At 39.0% G+C, this 19036-nt stretch overlaps 2 protein-coding genes across 5 annotated transcripts in view; one reads left to right on the forward strand and one right to left on the reverse strand.

The window, feature by feature from the left end:
- The window catches only part of lrig3 (leucine-rich repeats and immunoglobulin-like domains 3), a 45411-nt gene extending 42288 nt beyond the window's left edge, over positions 1–3123 (reverse strand). The window contains exon 1 of the mRNA XM_081712595.1: positions 1957–3123. Coding sequence (XP_081568721.1) covers positions 1957–2297 — 341 coding nt within the window. The 5' untranslated portion in view covers positions 2298–3123. The remainder of the gene's footprint in view (positions 1–1956) is intronic.
- Positions 1–19036, forward strand: part of zgc:165507 (monocarboxylate transporter 2) — a 28606-nt gene that overhangs the window by 1217 nt on the left and 8353 nt on the right. For all 4 annotated transcript variants that reach the window (XR_014123221.1, XM_035523693.2, XM_081712596.1 and 1 more), the window contains exons 2-4: positions 10741–10973; positions 17101–17244; positions 17957–18760. Coding sequence is in view for 3 of the 4 variants with exons in the window: in XM_035523693.2 (XP_035379586.1) it covers positions 10760–10973; positions 17101–17244; positions 17957–18760 (1162 nt within the window). In the remaining variant the exon portion in view is untranslated. The remainder of the gene's footprint in view (positions 1–10740; positions 10974–17100; positions 17245–17956; positions 18761–19036) is intronic.

The following is a 19036-nucleotide window of genomic DNA, read 5'->3' on the forward strand; positions in this document are numbered from 1 at the left end:
TGGTTTTGTATGTACTATATAGCACCCCTTGCAAAAAGGCTCAGATAATCAAAGAAGGTCATTGTGCTGCCTTAGTATAAAATGTGTAACAGAGGTCTGTGTCTCTCCTATACTGGTTTATGCACCAACATGCCAAGATGCAGGATTTGATAGCTTTGCCAAAAATCTTAACTTAATGATAAGCCACTGATCAGGTACCTGTTCCTATTGAGTTTGCTTTGGAATAAGGCTTCTCACAAGTCTTTCCCTAGCTTTTGGCTCACTTTAATCCTCCAACCAACCCTCTCTTGAAGCATGAAGGTATAAATATTTATTTTAAGCTACTTGTAGGAGGGCATAATTGACTGCTTTTTAATATCAGTTGGGAATGTGTTCAGTTGGCAGGTTGTTGGTTGACACAGTGTATAAGGGATCAAATGCGATGTGTTTCTTTTTTCAGGACCATCTCTGATTTATCTTAGAAAATTTCAGAGTATTGCTCACACGCTGACAGTGCTGTGGTTTGGGTTGCCACAATATACTGTTTATGAATCATACTGCAATATTGGATATTTGCAGTATTGATATCACAAAATGCAAAAGAGTCTTCTAACAAATTGTAGATGTTATGTAGATCTTTTGATAAATTATGGCATTCCCATGACTCAAGAAATGTAAATTATTTTGGTACAAATAATGCAGGCCCATCTTTAACTATGTCTCATTAAACATTCATGAATGTATTTAGCATGTTGAAAGGCATATCACAGTCACGATATTTAGCCGTACACTGAGTTGGCAGCGTATTAGATAGACCTATCTTGTTTTGTGCTGCAACCCCCCTTTTAGTACTGCATGAATTCATCTGGCATGGATTCTACAAGACATTGGATATGTTGGATGTTCAGATGTGATGTGCAGTTTAGAGGTTCTTCATTGCATATGAGGGGCTGTAATGTGTACTAGGAAAATCTTCATCACACTGCCACTGGCCTGCACCAAAGACACCAGAGAGGATGGCTCCATGAGCATATGGCACTGGCACCAAATTTGGATTCCTCCATCACTGTAATGGGATAGAATACTGGTTTCATCCAACCAGGCAATTTTTCCTCCCACACTCATGTTGAATGTGAATGTGTTTTGTCTGGTCATGGCCCATTTGTTTGCTTGTGTTGTGGGGTTAGTCAAACAGTCTTGTTGCGTACTGACTGGATGTTACTGTAATAAAGACATCTTCCTCCTACTCAGATATTTACATGAATTCTGTCAAGCTCTAGGGGACAACTAGTGAGGTGGAGAGAACCATCCATCACGCAGAGAGTAAACCATTTTGAGTAGACTATATAAGACTTTTATATTACAATGTATATAAAAAACTTATTAAACATGCACATTCAAAGTGTAACATTGCTGCTGGCCTGAGTGCCGCAGGGCACGGGACAGAACGCAGACTCACTTGACGTTGTGAAACATTTAATGACATTAAACATACACAACAAGGGTTGAACTCACACATAACACTGACGGAAAACATGACTGTACACTTAACGTTAAACATAGAACACCTATACATTAATAACAGACTACACAAAACAAAGTTACGGCTATAATGGTCCGAATGAACACAGACATAGCGACAGTGACCAACACCGGTGCACACACTGACAGGGATTTAAATAGACAGACAAACAGTAAACCCTGCGCAGGCGTGTGCAATCCCGGAAGGCGTGGTTACAGAACACATGTGAATCCCCCTGCACGTTGTGGGCCGTACCACGTAACTTGTGGGGGGATGAGCGTTCCATGACAGCTCCTCCTCCCAAGGGGCGCGGCTCCCGAAGCGTCCTATGCCCGGACAGCGAATCCCAGGCCGCGGGCGTGCAGGCAAGCACAAGCACAAGTACACACAAACAATGTCACACACAAACAATGTTCGGTTCCCAACCGACATAAGGCGGGCCAGGAACCACCAACCTGGGAGTTCTCGCTGAACGAGGGAGAAAGGCAGAGTCCCTGCCTCTCTCGGCGCAGTCCGGTAAGCTCCACGTAATGTGTGAGGGGGAAGCAGTCCTCGACAGTGACCCTTCCCCACGGGCGCGGCTCCCGAAGCTTCCCATTCCGGGATAGCGAACCCCAGGCTGCCGCACACACACACAAACACCGCACGGCAATGCCTGCTGCCCACCAAACTTAAGGCGGGTTAGAAACCTCCCACCAGGGAGACCTCCTCGCATGGGGGAGAAAGGTAGAGTCCCTGCCACTTTCGGGTCAGTCCGGCACGCTCCCCACAACGTAATGCGTCTGTAAGCAAACATAGAGCACGAACATATACAAACAAATGCGCCGTTAAACACACATATTAGCTCCTCTGCTAGCTCCGCAGGTGCTGTAGATGTGTCCTTGGCCCCAGTGGACACACGGGGGTGCACGTACGCCCCGACTCCAGGCGTGCTATCCCCCCTAACGGTCCTGCTGTCGCCACCGCTCTAGGAGCGCCCCTGAGGCAGTCTGCATCCGAGGCATTGGGTGGATCCCTCCAGTCTCGCTGGCGAGTCCACGGAAAGGGAGGAACTCGGGATTTGCCCTCACTAGCCAGAGACCTAGCCGGCTCCACCAAACCACGGTCCTCGTAGCTCTTCGGCTCTCCTCGATCCTGGCTCGGTAGCCTCAGACCCCCCAAGAAATTGCTGTGTATATAGCAATTGCTGGGGGTGTTCCCCTCCACCTCCGGCGTGGACGCAGACGCCGGTCTCGGTCCTCTCCCCAATCTCCTTGGATCCAGGCAGCAGCGCGTGGGGTGCTCCCGCTAGAAAGGTCCTGTGGTGGTTGGTCATTCTGTAACGTTGCTGCTGGCCCGAGTGCCACAGGGCACGGGGCAGGACGCATAGACTCCCTTGACGTTGTGAAACATTTAATGACATACACAACAAGGGTGGCACTCACACATAACACTGACAGAAAACATGACTGTACATTTAACGCTAAACATAGAACTCCTATACATTAATAACTACACAAAATAACGTTACGGCTGTAATGGCCAGAATTAACCCAGACGTAGCGACCATGATCAAGACTGGTGCACACACTGAGCGTTCCGTGACACAAAGTTTGCTTCTATTAATTAGCTAACCAAGATGTTTCCCTCTGAATCATGTAACAGCCATTATCCAGTTTGAAATCTAACTATTTATTTATTAACTATTTATTTTAGCCATTATTACCCAGTGAGGAAAATTTGATCCTCCTGAATATGTATGTACCCTGTATATGTTTGTGATGTTTGAGATCACTCTATATTGCATTTTTGTATTTCTGTGGATAATCATAGGGTCTCTTTAATAAAATCAGAATTTTACAATAACAGAAATGGGGGTAAATGAACGAATGAAAAATGAATACTTCTGTGTCTGTGATGTTGATACAATGCAATTGATATGATGACTCTCAGATCGCTTCTTTGGGAGGCCATGGCACTCCATAGTGTCATTTTCTTTCTATTTTTTCCAGGCAATCACATCAATTTCAAGTCCTTAATTAATTATCAAGCCCTTAATTATCAAGCAAAGGTCCTCCAGGGCCTCCAGTCACTTAGGGCCCCCATGAGTCAAGGGACAAATACAAATGAGATTTATGTGTTCTTAAAATATATAAAAAATATGTTTTTAAAAAGCTTACTATCTGCCTTCATTGTAATTATGTTTAGTAACCTTATTGCAGCACCAGCCCTGATAACAGTTGCAATGGCCTGGTCCATGTGTTTATGTAATAACACCATTGTGTAATTGTAGACCACTGCATAAACTAAAAACAAAGTTATCAGAGTGGAGCAGAGAAACACAAAGAGTGATGTAAACAGAAAATTTATCACTGCATTTTTGAAACTTACTAGTATTTTTCTTTAAGAACAGATTCCTGCCACACAGGCTCTGAAAACTGTACATAATGCTAGAACTAATGTTCATATAGACTAGTGACTGGAATACTGACTTCTCAGTGAATCACATCTATTGGGTGAGCTCACTATTAAAGCCAGCTCTTTCAGCTTCCACATGACTCTTCCTTTCTATGCAGTTAATTTTTTAGAACATACCAAGATTGATTTATGGCACAGCCAAATCAATCACATCACCTTCAAGTCCTTAATTGATTATCAAGCCCTTAATTATCAAGCAAAGTTCCAGTCACTTAGGGCCCCCATGAGCCAAGAGACAAATACAAATGACATTTATATGTTCTTTAAAAATATAATTATATATATTTTAAAAGCTTGCTATGTAGTATTATTGTAATTATGTTTAGTAACCTTATTGCGGTGCCAGCCCTGATAACAATTGTAATGGTCTGGTCCATGTGTTTATGTAATGACAACATTGTGTGACCACACCAAAAAATAAAAATAAAATGATCAGAGTGGAGGCGAGAAACACAAAGACTGAGGAAAATAGAAAATTTGTCACTGCACTCCTGAAACTAACTAGTATTTTTCATTCAGAACAGGTTCCTGCCTCACAGGCTTCATCTTTGTATAATGCTAGAACCAATGCTCATATACATTAGTGACTGGAGTTCTGACTTTCTAGTGAGTCACATCTATTGGGTGAGCTCACTATTAAAGCCAGCTCTTTCATCTTCTATATGGCTCTTCCTTTACTTGCAGTGATTTTTTTTTAAAAACATGCCAATATTAATTTACAGCACAGTTAAATCAAATGTGCGAGCTACAGAAACCTTTCACTTTGCAAATTGCAATATTTGAATCTAAATCTAATGTCAAATTATGGATATGAAGTTTTACTTGAGGCTATGGCTTCACTTCATCGAGGGAGTTACAGGACCTAACTATTTCACTTGTATTGAAACAAAAATGCATTAACAAAAATGCTCTTCAATGCTCCCATCATTCACTTAAAAGAGACAGCTCAAAGAGACTTAACTTGTATGGATAGCCCTGCTGGTCATACATACCCCACTGCACAACAGTAGGCTGGATGAGTGAACATGGAATTTAAGAAGAAATCGGCAAATACTTGTGTGTGTGTGTGTGTGTGTGTGGGGGGGGTACTACCTACCCCTAAAGGTCAAGGTGATTGTTTCAGTGCTGGTTGAATTGCAGAGCTCAAGGAATGTGTACAGTTACAATCTGGCTAAATCCTTTCTTCAGATGTCATTATGTAAAGGTCATGCATGGCCAAGCATGTACAGAAAGACTTCTTACAATGTAATTTATGAATTCAGTAACAGCTTATATTTTGCAGTGATGAAGAGAGTAGCACTAGTAAATTTTAAGAGTTGCAAATAACCTTCTGCTCACAGATGATAATGGTCGCATTAATTTACTTCTTGATCTAATTGCAGCATTTGACACAAAAAACTATGATGTACTTTTCTCTCATTTTTACTCCAGTGGCATATCAGGAACAGCATTTTATTGGTTTCATTCCTATCTCACAGACAGACAACAATACATTACTATTGCTAAACAAAGATCACCCACTGTTCTTGGACCACTTCTTTTCATTATTTATATGAAACCACTTGGTCAGATCATCCATAGCCATAATCTGAATTTTCATTGCTAACATGATGACATCCAGATACATGCACAAAACTGACTTTCCACCCCAGTCCCTCATAGCATGCATCTATGAGTTAAAACTCTGATTGAATGAAAACTTGCTAGAATTAAATACAGAAAAAATGGAGATATTGTTTTTTTGGGCCCAGAAACCTAGTTGCTGAAAAAGCTAATTACACTATTGATACAGACACTGTATTAGTGAGGCTTACAATCACTGCTAAAAAGTTTGGCATGCTGTTCGATTCTTCGCTAACTTTTGAAGCACACTAATTTTAGAACGATCAGCTACAACAAAAAATCTGCTCACATTACCCCTATTCTGAATGAGTTGCACTGGTTAGCAATCACGTATCCAGTAAAAAATACTCCTCACTTCCTTCAAAACCCTTCATTTGCTGACCCCAGATCATCTTAGGGGGCTCTGCCATCACCCCCTGTTCTTTCAGATCCTTCTGCTTGCTATGCCTCACACTAAACTTTCTTCTATGAGTGGCAGATCCTTTGGTGCTATAGCACCAAAACTCTGGATTCTCTATGCCTCTCTCTACAAACCTGTACTTGTCTTTTCATTAAGTCTCTTTTAAACCCATCTCTTTCACCAGTATTTTTGTCCCTAAATTTTGTTGCTTTGTAAAGCAGCCTTCGTTTTGTGAAAAGTACAATATAAATAAAATGTATTTATTATTATTATTATTATTATTATTATTATTATTATTATTATTATTATTATTATTATTATTATTAATAATAATAATAATAATAATAATAATAATAATTATTATTATTATTATTATTTATTATACATTGGCATTACTTATTATTATTTATTATTATAGTTGGTTTTGCTAAGCACATAAGCCATATCATTCCAAGACTGGGAAATCGCTGTCATCTTGATTGTCATAAGGAAAGGCACTGTTGTTCTGGCGTAAGTGTAAGTGTGATATGTTCCAGAGCTCAATGGCATCCATTGTCCATCTGAAGCTTTTTGCTAAATGGTAAATAAATGTACTTTTTGAATTTTTGCAGTTACTTCACAGTTTACACAATGTGCTTGAAAACCTGTGAACTGTACATGCAACCATTGTTTTATTAAAAATTTCTCCAATATCATGATCTCTAGTGTGAAATGAGAGCCATTGTTATAACCCAGCATGTCATTATTGACTTAGAGAAAACAGAGTGTAATGTGGTTAATGTTACACTTCAGCAAACATTAACTAACTGATTTTTACACTGATTTCACACTCAGAGATCAATGTCATTGAAAAGAAGGACTACAAAATCTCTGTTCCTGATGGTGGCAGTTTAATGTATGCTCACAAGCAATTTGATCACCTACCTTTTCCCTGCAGAGACTGGTGGCTTTAAAAGGTATACCTCTTTTACATTGAGGTGCTAGATTATTAGGTATGCCTCTCTACATGCGCATAACTTTAGTGCTGGGGACAAGAATGCACACCATGTGATGCCTTCACTTACCTGACACTTTTATCCAAAGCAACTGGCCAATTATGACTGAGTACAACTTGAAGATTAAGGGCCTTGCTCAGGGGCACCACAGTGGCAGGGCTTGAACTGGCAACTTTCTGATTACTAACCCAGTATCTTAATCACTGAGCTAACCACTTCAGCTACCTACAAATTTATATTCCATTTAAGAAATCACCTGCTCAGGCACACACATTTACTGCAATGAAATCAAAACTGGGATTGAAAGGAAGTTTTTATGACCATATATGTCAAGTCTGTCAGGACTGAACAATACAAGAAGTATACTATCTGCAATATGGTTTATACTTTGGTTAATATATTTGTAGTACAATTGTTTTTTAGTTATTTTGATTTAAAAATTATTTCTTATATTTCATGCAGTGTTAGTTGTGCTGCAAATATTATCTCAGCACCATATGACAGGCTAAAATAGAAAGACAAAGATTTTCTGATTCTGTCATTAGGAGCATAATACATTTTGTTTTATTGATGAAAACATGCACACCATTACTCAGTTGTTGTTGAAAAAACAAATCAAGGACATCTTGTAGAGGAAACGCCAATATATTCAGAGTGCTACGGGGATGCTAGACAGACTTCAAGGAGCAGTAAGGACAAAACACCTTTGTGTTTTGAAATGCTGGATGTCCTGTGCTGCCTTTTGTTTACACATTCTTTTAATAAATTTTTAACAAACTGTAGGGTAGCGAACACATACAAATACAGCACACACACACACACACACACACACACACACACACACACGCACACACGCACACACACACATATATATATATATATATATATATATATATATATATATATATAGATAGATAGATATATAGATATAGATATAGATATAGATATAGATATAGATATACAGTGTAAAGCTAGGAACACCTATTACACAACCTTTTCAGCACCTCATATTGTTACACTTTTTATCATATGGACATCAGTTCCATTATGGACTTCAGAATTTGTATTTGTAAGTTAATTTTCATATCACTAATGTCCTAATTTATTTTACTTAGTAGCTACATCAGTTAAATGATGTTAATGGCAGTTATTTTAGTTTGGGTCATTGGTTTGATGTTCTTTTAAATGAGTGCAGTGTTGGGGTATGCAGGCCAAAGCAGAGTCATGAACAGGATCAGTTAAAGGGGGGAGGGGGTGTTAAAGACATACTAAAGGGGCAATTAAAAAATGTAGGAGGAAAAACAGGTGAATGTGTAACACAGATACAGCAGCAGACTAGGCAGACTAAACAGGCAAGGGCAAGGCAAATATCAAGAAAACCATAAAGCAGGTAAACAAATTCAAAAACACGCAGGGAAACCAGAACAGCTCGGAAACACTAGTACAAATTGGTCAAGACTCCACAAAGAACATGCCAAACAAGGGGGTTAATATATACAGGTAATCACTTGAGGAAATAGACAATGGGTAGAAACAATACACAGGCGATTAGGCACACACAGGAGGATTATGGGAAATGTAGCCCATGGGTGTCAATTCTGATACATTAAAAAAAAGGTTTTACATTTTTAAAAACAGCTTTCCCCTAAGCATTGATAACTATAAATAAAGTAAATTACTTAATGAATCAAAGGTAGAGAAAGACTATTACAATGAATGTTCTTTCCACCATCTTTATTAAGAATTTTACTCTATAAGGGTTTTGTGTCTTTTCCCCCTCTCTTCTCTCATTAATACTGAATTTGCATTTGAGTAATATTTGCACTATATTGATTTTTAAATAGTATATAACTGTAAGATCACAGTGTACATCTTTTAAAGCTCCTCAGAAATCAAAACTATTTCAGAAACTAAAGCAATATTTCCCCTGGTCCAATCCTATATATCAATTGGTCTATATTTGTACTATGTTAAACAATCTCAACAATATACAGAATGTTAATTAAAAATTCATGACAGTATATTTGAGTGAGTGCAGGAATGATTCCAAATTATACTGTGTATGTCTGTAACCTTGAAGAAGGTTAGTGTCATGGAATGCTCCCCTTTTGCTGGTCACGTGGTATGGCCCGATGCATGACGTGGGAGTTCTTTGTTGACCGTATTGTTTATAACCATGCCTATGTTGTTAAGCACACACCTGCATCAGTTTAGTCTTGTCTCGTTTGTATGCATTTAAACCCTTGTTAGTGTGTGCATTCTGGTCAGTCATTGATCATGTTGGTATGTTCGCTTTCACAGTTTATGTTATATGTGAGTGCCTGTGTCTGTAGCTTATGTTAATAAATGTCTGTCTTCATTGAGCAAGTCTGTACGTCCTGCTCCGTGCCCTGTGGCACTTGGGCCATTATAGTTAGCAACTATGCCAAAGGCAAAAATAGCTAATACACGCACATACACACACACAAATTACTAAGAACATGGTAATATACAAACTTACAATATATCGCTGCATCCCTTTTTGTGTGTATGTTCATGCAAGCATCTGGGTGTGTGTGTTTTACCAGCTGGCATGTTATCTATCCCTTCATTTTCCTTACTGCTTAATGCATACACACAGGCACAGGTATGAGAGCACACACACATGTTGTTACTTTTGTGGTGTCCGTTGTTGGCCAGCGGAGGATGGGGCCCCCCTTTGAATCTTGGTTCCTCTCAAGGTTTCTTCGTCATGCTCTAGGGAGTTTTTGCTTGCCACTGTCACCCTTGGTTTGCTCACTGGGGGCAACATCTGTTGTAAAAAGTGCCATATAAATAAATTTGACTTGACTTAACATGTATATTTCCTGATGATACCAGCTTATTGCAGTACTGACCAAAATATTATGCTTGCAATAACATGTGAATGCTGTCAAAACACCCACAGAACTCATCAGTAACATCTGAGATTGGTCAGGATGGTCAGTGGCTGCAGCACACATCTACAAAAACAAACTATGACTTGATAGGGGGTTCATTTGTTATTGGAATTTTCTGTTACGTCAGTATTTCAAAGACCAAAAACCTAGTAATAATAAATAATTATAAATAATGACAATACATAATTAATAATATATTGTGAAATCCACTAAAAACACTGAGAACTGTTGAGATGTGTGTTTTTGTGGCATAAAGTAACAAAGAAATCAGTTTTATATTGATATACTGCATTTATCCATTGTGTTGTTTTATGGTTTGGACTTGAGGCACACAGGAGAAAAAAAACAACAGCCTAAGACAAAACCTATTGTTCACATAATATGAAATGAGAAGTGTGTGTATTTGTGATTGTGTGCACCTTAACACAGTGAGAGCAAACCTCTTATCTGTGAAGCTCTTATTTCTCATACTAAGACTCACAAGAGGTGTTGTTTGGTCTGTAAATATAGTCCTGATTCAGATAAAGTTATTTTGCCAGCCTATAATTCCAAGAGCTCCCATACCTCCTAGTGGAAACCAAGATAAGCCCCAGATTGTCTTTCTGAAGTACAGTGTCAAACCAATAAGAATTGTGATCATTTTTATTTCCCAGTGTATTACACTATATGAACATAGACAATGCATACCAAGCTGCTCAGCAGGTAAAGCAAGGTGTTTACAACAGCAGGGTCATAAGTTCCTAGTGAGCACACATATTGTCATAGTCTTAGATAGGCTTCTCTGCATAAAAGTATCTGACAAATGTTGAAAAATAATGTTCATTTTTTTCTCTTCCGTGTCTGTAGAAATAGACCTGGGCTCAAAATGCCACCCCCCACTGGGTCGCTGGCCGTGGCTCCCCCGGATGGAGGCTGGGGCTGGGTCGTGGTGTGTGGAGCCTTCATCTCTATTGGATTCTCCTATGCTTTCCCCAAAGCCACCACCATCTTCTTCAAAGATATCCAGAACATCTTTGATGCGTCATATAGCCAAGTTGCCTGGATCTCCTCCATCATGTTGGCAGTCATGTATGCAGGAGGTAAAAATGGGATAAGGAGGTAAAGAGGGTGGGAGTGATAGTTAAAAGACCAACCTGACATTCAGTTTTCTTTGCCTCAAATTTGCATGTTTCTATATGGGTAAAAAAAAAAAAAAAAGAACTGTGGTCCATTTTCCAGTTCACTTCAAAGCCATAAATATAAAAAATATGTTTAGAATAATCTTGTCACATTTACAAGATTATGCTAAACATATTTTTTATATTTATGATAAGGTTTATCTTTTAAAGCTGCCAATATTCCTCAAGGGCAAGCCATCATCCTCAAGGGCAAGACATCATATGATCTGTCAAATAAATAACTAAAATTCTTATATATCACTCTCAATATCTATCCACCAGATTTTTTAGATCTTTATATCTCCTTGAGATTTTGAAATTAAAAAGCATATTTATAACAATATAACTATTGTTATAACCTATATTGGTTATATTATAATATAACTTTAGGTAGCACTTTATTCTGAGTGGTCCTTTGTAGATTATTAATAAACTTTCAACAGACTGTCAGTAGAATATCAACAATATATCAGTGAAGTGGCAGTAGTGAATCATCTAAAACATTCAAGTTAATATCTTTATACAGTCTGTAGAAGGGCAAAACATATTTGCAGGGCTCACTGACAGTGGCCTTTCCACCTCTGTTTTAAACTTGTTCAAGTCCTACCTGAATGGTTGTAAATTATTAGGTCACACTTTGAACTCATTCATTCATGTTTTGTTTTTGGGTCCCTCAAAGGTCAATCCTGGGACCAGCACTATTTTAGTCAATATATGATGTCATTAACCAGGATTTATAATAATAATTACAATAATTACATCTTTTCCTTCCATTAGTATCCAGACAATACATAACCGTATGGTTACTGATTCCTAAAGGTCTATTAGGTCCCTTTTTGATTGTCGAGAAGATATCAAATCCTGAATGTGCTATAATTTTTTTTTTTATAGCTGAACAAAGACAAAAGCAAATTCCTTGTTTTTGGAAATGGAAAATGGAGAAATGTTAAATGTCTCTGTGTGCTAAAAACTCTGCCATAAATAAAGTCAAGCCACAAACTTAGGCTTTATACCAACTGAGAAATATGTCTGTGACCTACTTATTACAGCTGATAGTGAATAAACGTATACATGTTTTTTGTTAGTCTAGTATGCACAACAGACAGGGGAGCTAGGCAGCACCCTAGGAAAACAGGAACTCAACCCTGGGAACTCCACTTCCCAAGATCCTTTGGTTTTTCTCACCTTTTCCCCTTCTGTACAGTACTTTATTTGAGCATGCTGTTTTTTCATGCACAGGTTTACAATTCCTAGCCTCTGTGGTTGTAGCCATTCTCAGGGAATACTCAATGAACTTGGCTGTTTTGTTTATGTCTATCTTGATAGCAATGTCATTTACAGTCAGTCCCTAGAGGAGCACATTGGGCATGTCATTTGGACTGTCCAACTTCTGTTGGAGAACCATCTTTGTTAAGCTTGAGAAGTCAGTGTTCCATGCAGCAACACTGTCCCTCTTGGGCTTTATAGTGTTCGAGAACATTTTCCACATGGATTCGTTCAAGATTAACCTAGTAGCCTATTAGCTCAATCCCACTTGCCACTGGCAGTGTTTACTGGGGCTTGCCAACTTCTTCCAATGCTTTGTGTGAAACTTCAGTTCTGTAGTGGCACCCAACCCCACCCTCAGCTGGAAGACCAGGACAGTTTCACTGGATGGCTGAAGCCCAGAAGGCATTCGAGGGTATTATGGGGAGACGGACTTCACCTCTGTGTGTCCAATTGCTGGATCCGGAGGAACCACTTACTATTGAGGTAGACACCTACAATGTTGTTGTTGGAGTAGTATTCTCCCAACACAAAGACCCAAATAAAAAGCTCCAATACTATGTATTTTACTCAGACTCACCATGATGGAGCTCATTTACAGTATTGGGGACAGTGAACTCCTGGCTGTCAAATTGGTCCTTGAAAATGGAGGCACTGGCTAGACTGGGCCAAACAATACTTTGTGGTCTGGAATAAGCACAAGAGTCTGGCCTACATATAAAAGGCCAAGTGATTCCTACAGGCCTGTCTCAGAGAACTCCAAACCAGAGGCTCTGTCCTAGCAACGGGCACCTCCGGGGCCTGACTATTTACTGGAGCCTATTATAACTATTCCACACACCTTGCCCCACTCCGCTCTGGAATTGAGACTTTCATTAGGGACCCCCCCCCCAGAGTCTTTATATGCCTGTAGCTGTAAGGCAGAATGCTCTGCGATGGGGGCACATATCCCCACTTTTGAGACATCCAGTGGTAACTTTGCAGCTGTTTCTGGTGGCTGGAGATGGAGAAAGACCTCACCATTGTCACCTCCTGTGAGGTGTACACAAAGAACAATGTGACAAGGTCAGAACCCTAGGAGAGCAGGAACTCTCAGCTCTTGGAACGCTTCCCAGAATCATTAGGGCTAATCAGTGCTGACATTGCATATGTGCTAAACAGCACTGACTGCACACACCTGCTAAGATCGGAATTTAAGCCCACTCAAGCAGCAGCCCAGCATCACAACTTTGACCAGTACTTTGGAGAGCCTACAGAAAGGGAAAAGGGAAAAAAGGAGACAAAAGAAAGAGACAAGACCTCAAAAGACCCACCACTCTCTGGCTCCCCCCAGCAAGAATTCTACAATTGTTCATCACTATCCTGTCCCATTACACTTTTGTGTCAACAAATCTAAATTACTGTAATGCTTTTTTTTCTATTCTGCAAAAAAAAAAGAAGTTCTCTCTAGCTTGCAGTATGTGCAAAATAGTATTCTCAGACAGCTTTACTGTGAACAGGTACTGTGAACATCTGTTCTCAGACAGCTCTCAGGCTACCTGTGTTTTCTAGAAATTATTTTAATGATACTTGTAATGACCTTCATATGTCTTCATAGTCTCTCCCACTCTAGCTCTAAGATGTCATTCTTGGTTATGTTCCTGCAAGAGTTCTTAAATCTAAACTGTTATTAGCAAAATATGTAATATTTAACACTGTTGTTTCAAAGGAGATTTGTGTGTACTTTAAGAGAACTCCCTTGATTGGTAATGTCATACCCAATAGTCATGACCCATAATAACCTAAAACTATGTCAGGTGTCCCAGTGTTTGTTTTCCTCTCATTATTTCCTCATCTCTGGTTTCCTCTCTTCATCTGCTTTGTGAACATTGACAGACTGAAATTGTCATGCATCTTTTATGTTGCCAAGCAACAGGCCTTCCCTAATGTTTAAATTAGATCAGTCCTTCTTCGAGTAGTGGACATTTTAGTGTTCAATGAGTCATCCAGTGAAGGTACATTAGGCCCTTCCTTGGTCATGCATTTCAAAGAGGAAAACCTCAATGGTCAGTTGTCACACACACATTAACCTGTTATCTCTGTCATCTAAGTGCTGCATCTATGTATGCATAATGAAATCACCCAGAAGTGCCACTCTTCATTGCACCAGGTAACTGAACTCCTGCCACAGATGCCTGTTACATAAGTAACCCCAGACACATGATGACTCTGTTTGTTGGTCTCCTGTTTCAAGTTGCTGTGAATAGCAGTGTTAGATAGTACTCAGCCATGCGTTAAACATGCCTTAACTGTCTGTCAGATGCTCCGTCTGAGCATAGAGAATTTATGGCATTTAATTATATATGCATCTGGAATTTCTATGTGTGATAAATAATATATTTTTAATATTAAAAAGTTGCATAATGTGTCTGTCATCTTGAATTCAGCAGAAGGATGACTACTGTGATAGCACAACATCATAGTAGTTATGTATTACATTTGCAACATTTGGCAGGCTCTCTTATTGAGAACGACTTACATATTTATCAGTATGTGTGCTCTCTAATAAACAAACCCATGACATCAGTGTTACTATTCCCTTTGCTCTACCTGCTCTACCATATTAAAAGTATCCAGCTAAAATTTTCCCTTTGGATAAAAAGTCACTCATGAAAGTGGACAATAAAGGTTGAAACATCATACATAGCTACAGTCAGACAAATGACTTGAGAATACAGTTCGGGTACCAGGAGTGGTGGATTATATCCTGAAATTAAAGATAAAGGTACATAAAGAAAGGTAGGGAAGGATACAATGATCACTCAGTGTATTTTGTAAAGAGATGCCATGAAAAAATACAAGGTGATGGACATAAAATATTATGTCATAAAATAAACTTTCTTTAGGCTCAGTTAAGACACTGCAAAATCTGTCAACAAAGCCCCACCACTGTTGAAAACCAGTCAAATTCATATGCTATTTAAAAAAAAGTTTATTCTGAGACACTTCTAATCATTTATTGTTTGTGGTTATTTAGAAAGTTATTTAATATCTTATTTGGAAATAGTTTCTCTAATTTTTCATCAGTGTCTAAATCAACATAGTTCAAATGTATGAGCTTGATTCTAGTTCAGATGTGTTTAAATGGCTTTTTCCCATCAAAATAGTGGCTTTTTTTGCCATTATTTTTGACCAAAACTGAGCATTGCTTGTTAATTCTTTCTCTCTCTCTCTCTCTCTCTCTCTCTCTCTCTCTCTCTCTCTCTCTCTCTCTCTCTCTCTGTGTTTACATGTGTATGTGTGTATTATATACACATTATATACACATATTTACACATGTATATGTGTGATGTATAGATTCAAAGGGGGCATATTTATCAGAAGCTGTATACAAAAATTACAGTGCAAGATTAAATAAATTGTTATATATAACATTGTTATATATAACATTAAGATGACAGGAGTCAGGAGTCAAGAACATCCAGGCAATACTGTATTAATCCCTTGTAATTTTCCTTATTTACTTTAAGACAATCTTACACATAAACTGTAAAACTGTTGATTACATGAGCAGACATGTGGACACTATACATTCCTTCATGTTTGGCACGGGGATTTAAAGATTATTTCACCCACCTGAGTTTCTCACGCTAATTTTAGCACTGACCAGTTCTTTTTAGGGTTTAAGCCACAAGGGTTAGCCAGGTATATTAAAGCCTTCATCACATTGCAGAGCACAGTCGGCTAACATTATAAGCCGTTTAAAGGAGTGATTGCTTGAAGGCCTAAGTGTACTGGCTCTCACTGAACTCTCTAGCTCTCATTGGGCCCTGGTGAAATTCTCCAGCTGCTCTGAATGCAAATAAGGTGCTCCTGATAGCTTAAGGTCTGGTGCAAATTTATGTGGGTCAAATTAAGTGAAGCAGTGTCCCCTCTTACCTGGTTTTGAATAGCATACATTTTAGCAGAGGTAATAATGCCTCCCAGGACATTGCTGGTTATAGGTCAGATCTTTTTTCCTTATTACAGGCACCTAATTATTCTACCAAGCTACCATTTTACTCTGAAATATGTTGTACAGAAATTGTAGGGATAACTAGCCAGAAGAAGCTACAATACTACAGTTGAAGGACAAGCCTTACTATAATGAAATGTTTTTAGTATTACTATAACACATATATTAGTTCATAACCATGACTGTAGGGTTCTATAGCCATCAACTAAAAGCAGGCTTTATTTCCTTAGGCAGTTAAATGCCCAAAGACAGAACCAAAATGAAATGATACTTCTTTTTATTTCATTGATTGTGCAACATGACTACTCAGATCCTTTTGTTTTTACTGAAAAGTTGAGTGGCTCTTCTTAACAGTGGCAGTCCAAAAGCAGTACTATGAGTGTGAGGAGATTTTTCAAATTTGGTTGCCAGGATTCCTCACAAAAAATGTTGAAACATACCCCCTTTATGTCTTCTGTGTTCTCTTTACTGTCTACCCCAAAGACAAATTTGTTGTGTTTGCCCCCTCCTGATCACGTATAATCTTTTTGTTGTTGCTGCTGCTTACTCTTGTCTGACTTGCACTGTCCTATGTTTTAGTTTCCACAAGCTTGACCCAGTCCAACTGACATGTTAAATCTATTTCAAGAGAAGGAGGCTTATTATCATCCCATTTAAATGAGTAGTGAGTGATGTCAAACAAACTGCATAGTTTTTCTCCTTCATATTTCTTGGACACAGTGCTATGGATTTGATGGTACCAAGAAATCACCCAGTTCCCTAGTTAATCTTTTTTGTCCTCTGTTTCAGGCCCTATAAGCAGTATACTAGTAAACACATATGGATGTCGGCCGGTCATGATGACGGGGGGGTTGCTGTGTTCCCTCGGCATGATTGGTGCTTCCTTCTGCAACAATGTCATACAACTCTACATCTGCATTGGGGTGATTGGAGGTGAGTGGGTGCAACTTCCAATTAGGTTTATTCAGTGACAGTTAAATCCTAATTTTGTTGAATCCATATTAATTTATTAATATGATAGTATTAATATTAAATACAAATTCTACAAACTAAATTGGTGGATTATAGTAATGTGCTGGGAAATGCCTTAAATTATCTTAGATTAACTAATTAAACTATCTTAAATTAATTTTCATTAATTAAATTAGCGTAAATGAACTTAAATTAGCTTGCAAGATAATGTAACTTTTTTAAGTGTAATTGCCACTTTGGGATTTTCTTTAAGAGGGATGAATTTTTAAGACTTAGTTTTCATATAAATATAGAATGAGGAAACAGATTAATAATAGCAACAGACTTTTGTGTATATGCAGTTTGCACCAGTTCTCTACATTATGTTTTAGCATTGTTTGTCCTGTGCAGCTTTTTTGAATTAGCATAGTTGTTCACTACAATTTACAATTAACTTTTTATTTAAATTCATGTGTTTCACTTTACACATAAATTTAAATATATTGGCCATTTGGTACTCCTAAATCCATGTGCATACAACATGCAACCAGTTTTATGTATTCTTGCTTTCACAAGTCGTTTGACCACTCCCAAGGTGACTTCCATGTTATGGAATGATTAGCCTTGGATCTCACTAAAATGTTTAGTTGTTTCTTAATGAAATTCCACATTAACCATGGCTGTTTTCTTAAAGGCTTTGGTCTTGCCTTCAACCTCCAGCCAGCACTGACCATGATTGGGAAGTACTTTTATAAGAAGCGGCCCATTGCTAATGGATTTGCCATGGCAGGCAGCCCTGTGTTTCTGAGCACACTCGCTCCTCTAAACCAGTACCTCATTAATGCTTTTGGATGGAGGGGCAGTTTCCTCATTCTTGGGGGGCTCCTGCTCAATTGCTGTGTGGCTGGATCCCTCATGAGACCTCTCCCTCAGCCCGAGAAGACCACAGAGAAAGACAAGGACACCACCATCCCTGTAGCCACAAAGACGGAAAAGCTCACAGCCTGGCAGACAGTCAACAAATACTTGGACCTGTCCCTCTTCAAGCACCGAGGGTTCCTCATCTACCTGTCTGGTAACGTGATCATGTTCATTGGCTTCTTCGCACCCATCGTTTTCCTCTCACCATACGCCAAGGACAATGGTATAGATGAATACTCAGCAGCCTTGCTGCTCTCCATCCTGGCCTTCGTGGACATGTTTGCACGGCCTTCCATGGGCCTAGTGGCAAACTCTCGCTGGGTGCGCCCTAAGATCCAGTATTTTTTCAGCTTTGCGGTGTTCTACAATGGAGTGTGCCACATTCTATGCCCGCTGGCTCAGAACTACATGGGCATGGTGCTGTATGCCATCTTTTTTGGATTCGCGTTTGGCATGGTGAGTGCAGTGCTGTTCGAGACTCTCATGGATCTGGTTGGGGCTCAGAGGTTCTCCAGCGCTGTGGGCCTCACTACCATTGTGGAGTGTTGCCCTGTTCTTATTGGACCACCATTGGCAGGTAAGAAACATGGGACATGGTCATACTTTGCTAATATTTTAATGCTCGTAGCTCTCCCTAGGGCTTGGCACATTGGGAAAGTGGCTTCAGTGTTATTCAGTTCTTTTGATACAATACCGAATTCATCATTTGAAAATCACTGACTTTTGAGTTTTAAGAAATTTAAGTTTAGACATTCAAGAGGCAGATCAATACTACTGACCCACTTACAAAGAATCTAGCTACTATAGTAACCCTGTATGACTGCTCTTTATTCAGAAATCAACATGTAATCTT

Source organism: Electrophorus electricus, chromosome 4, assembly GCF_041902795.1.
Source record: "Electrophorus electricus isolate QZ-2024a chromosome 4, ASM4190279v1, whole genome shotgun sequence".
In the NCBI taxonomy this organism is placed as follows: Eukaryota; Metazoa; Chordata; class Actinopteri; order Gymnotiformes; family Gymnotidae; genus Electrophorus; species Electrophorus electricus.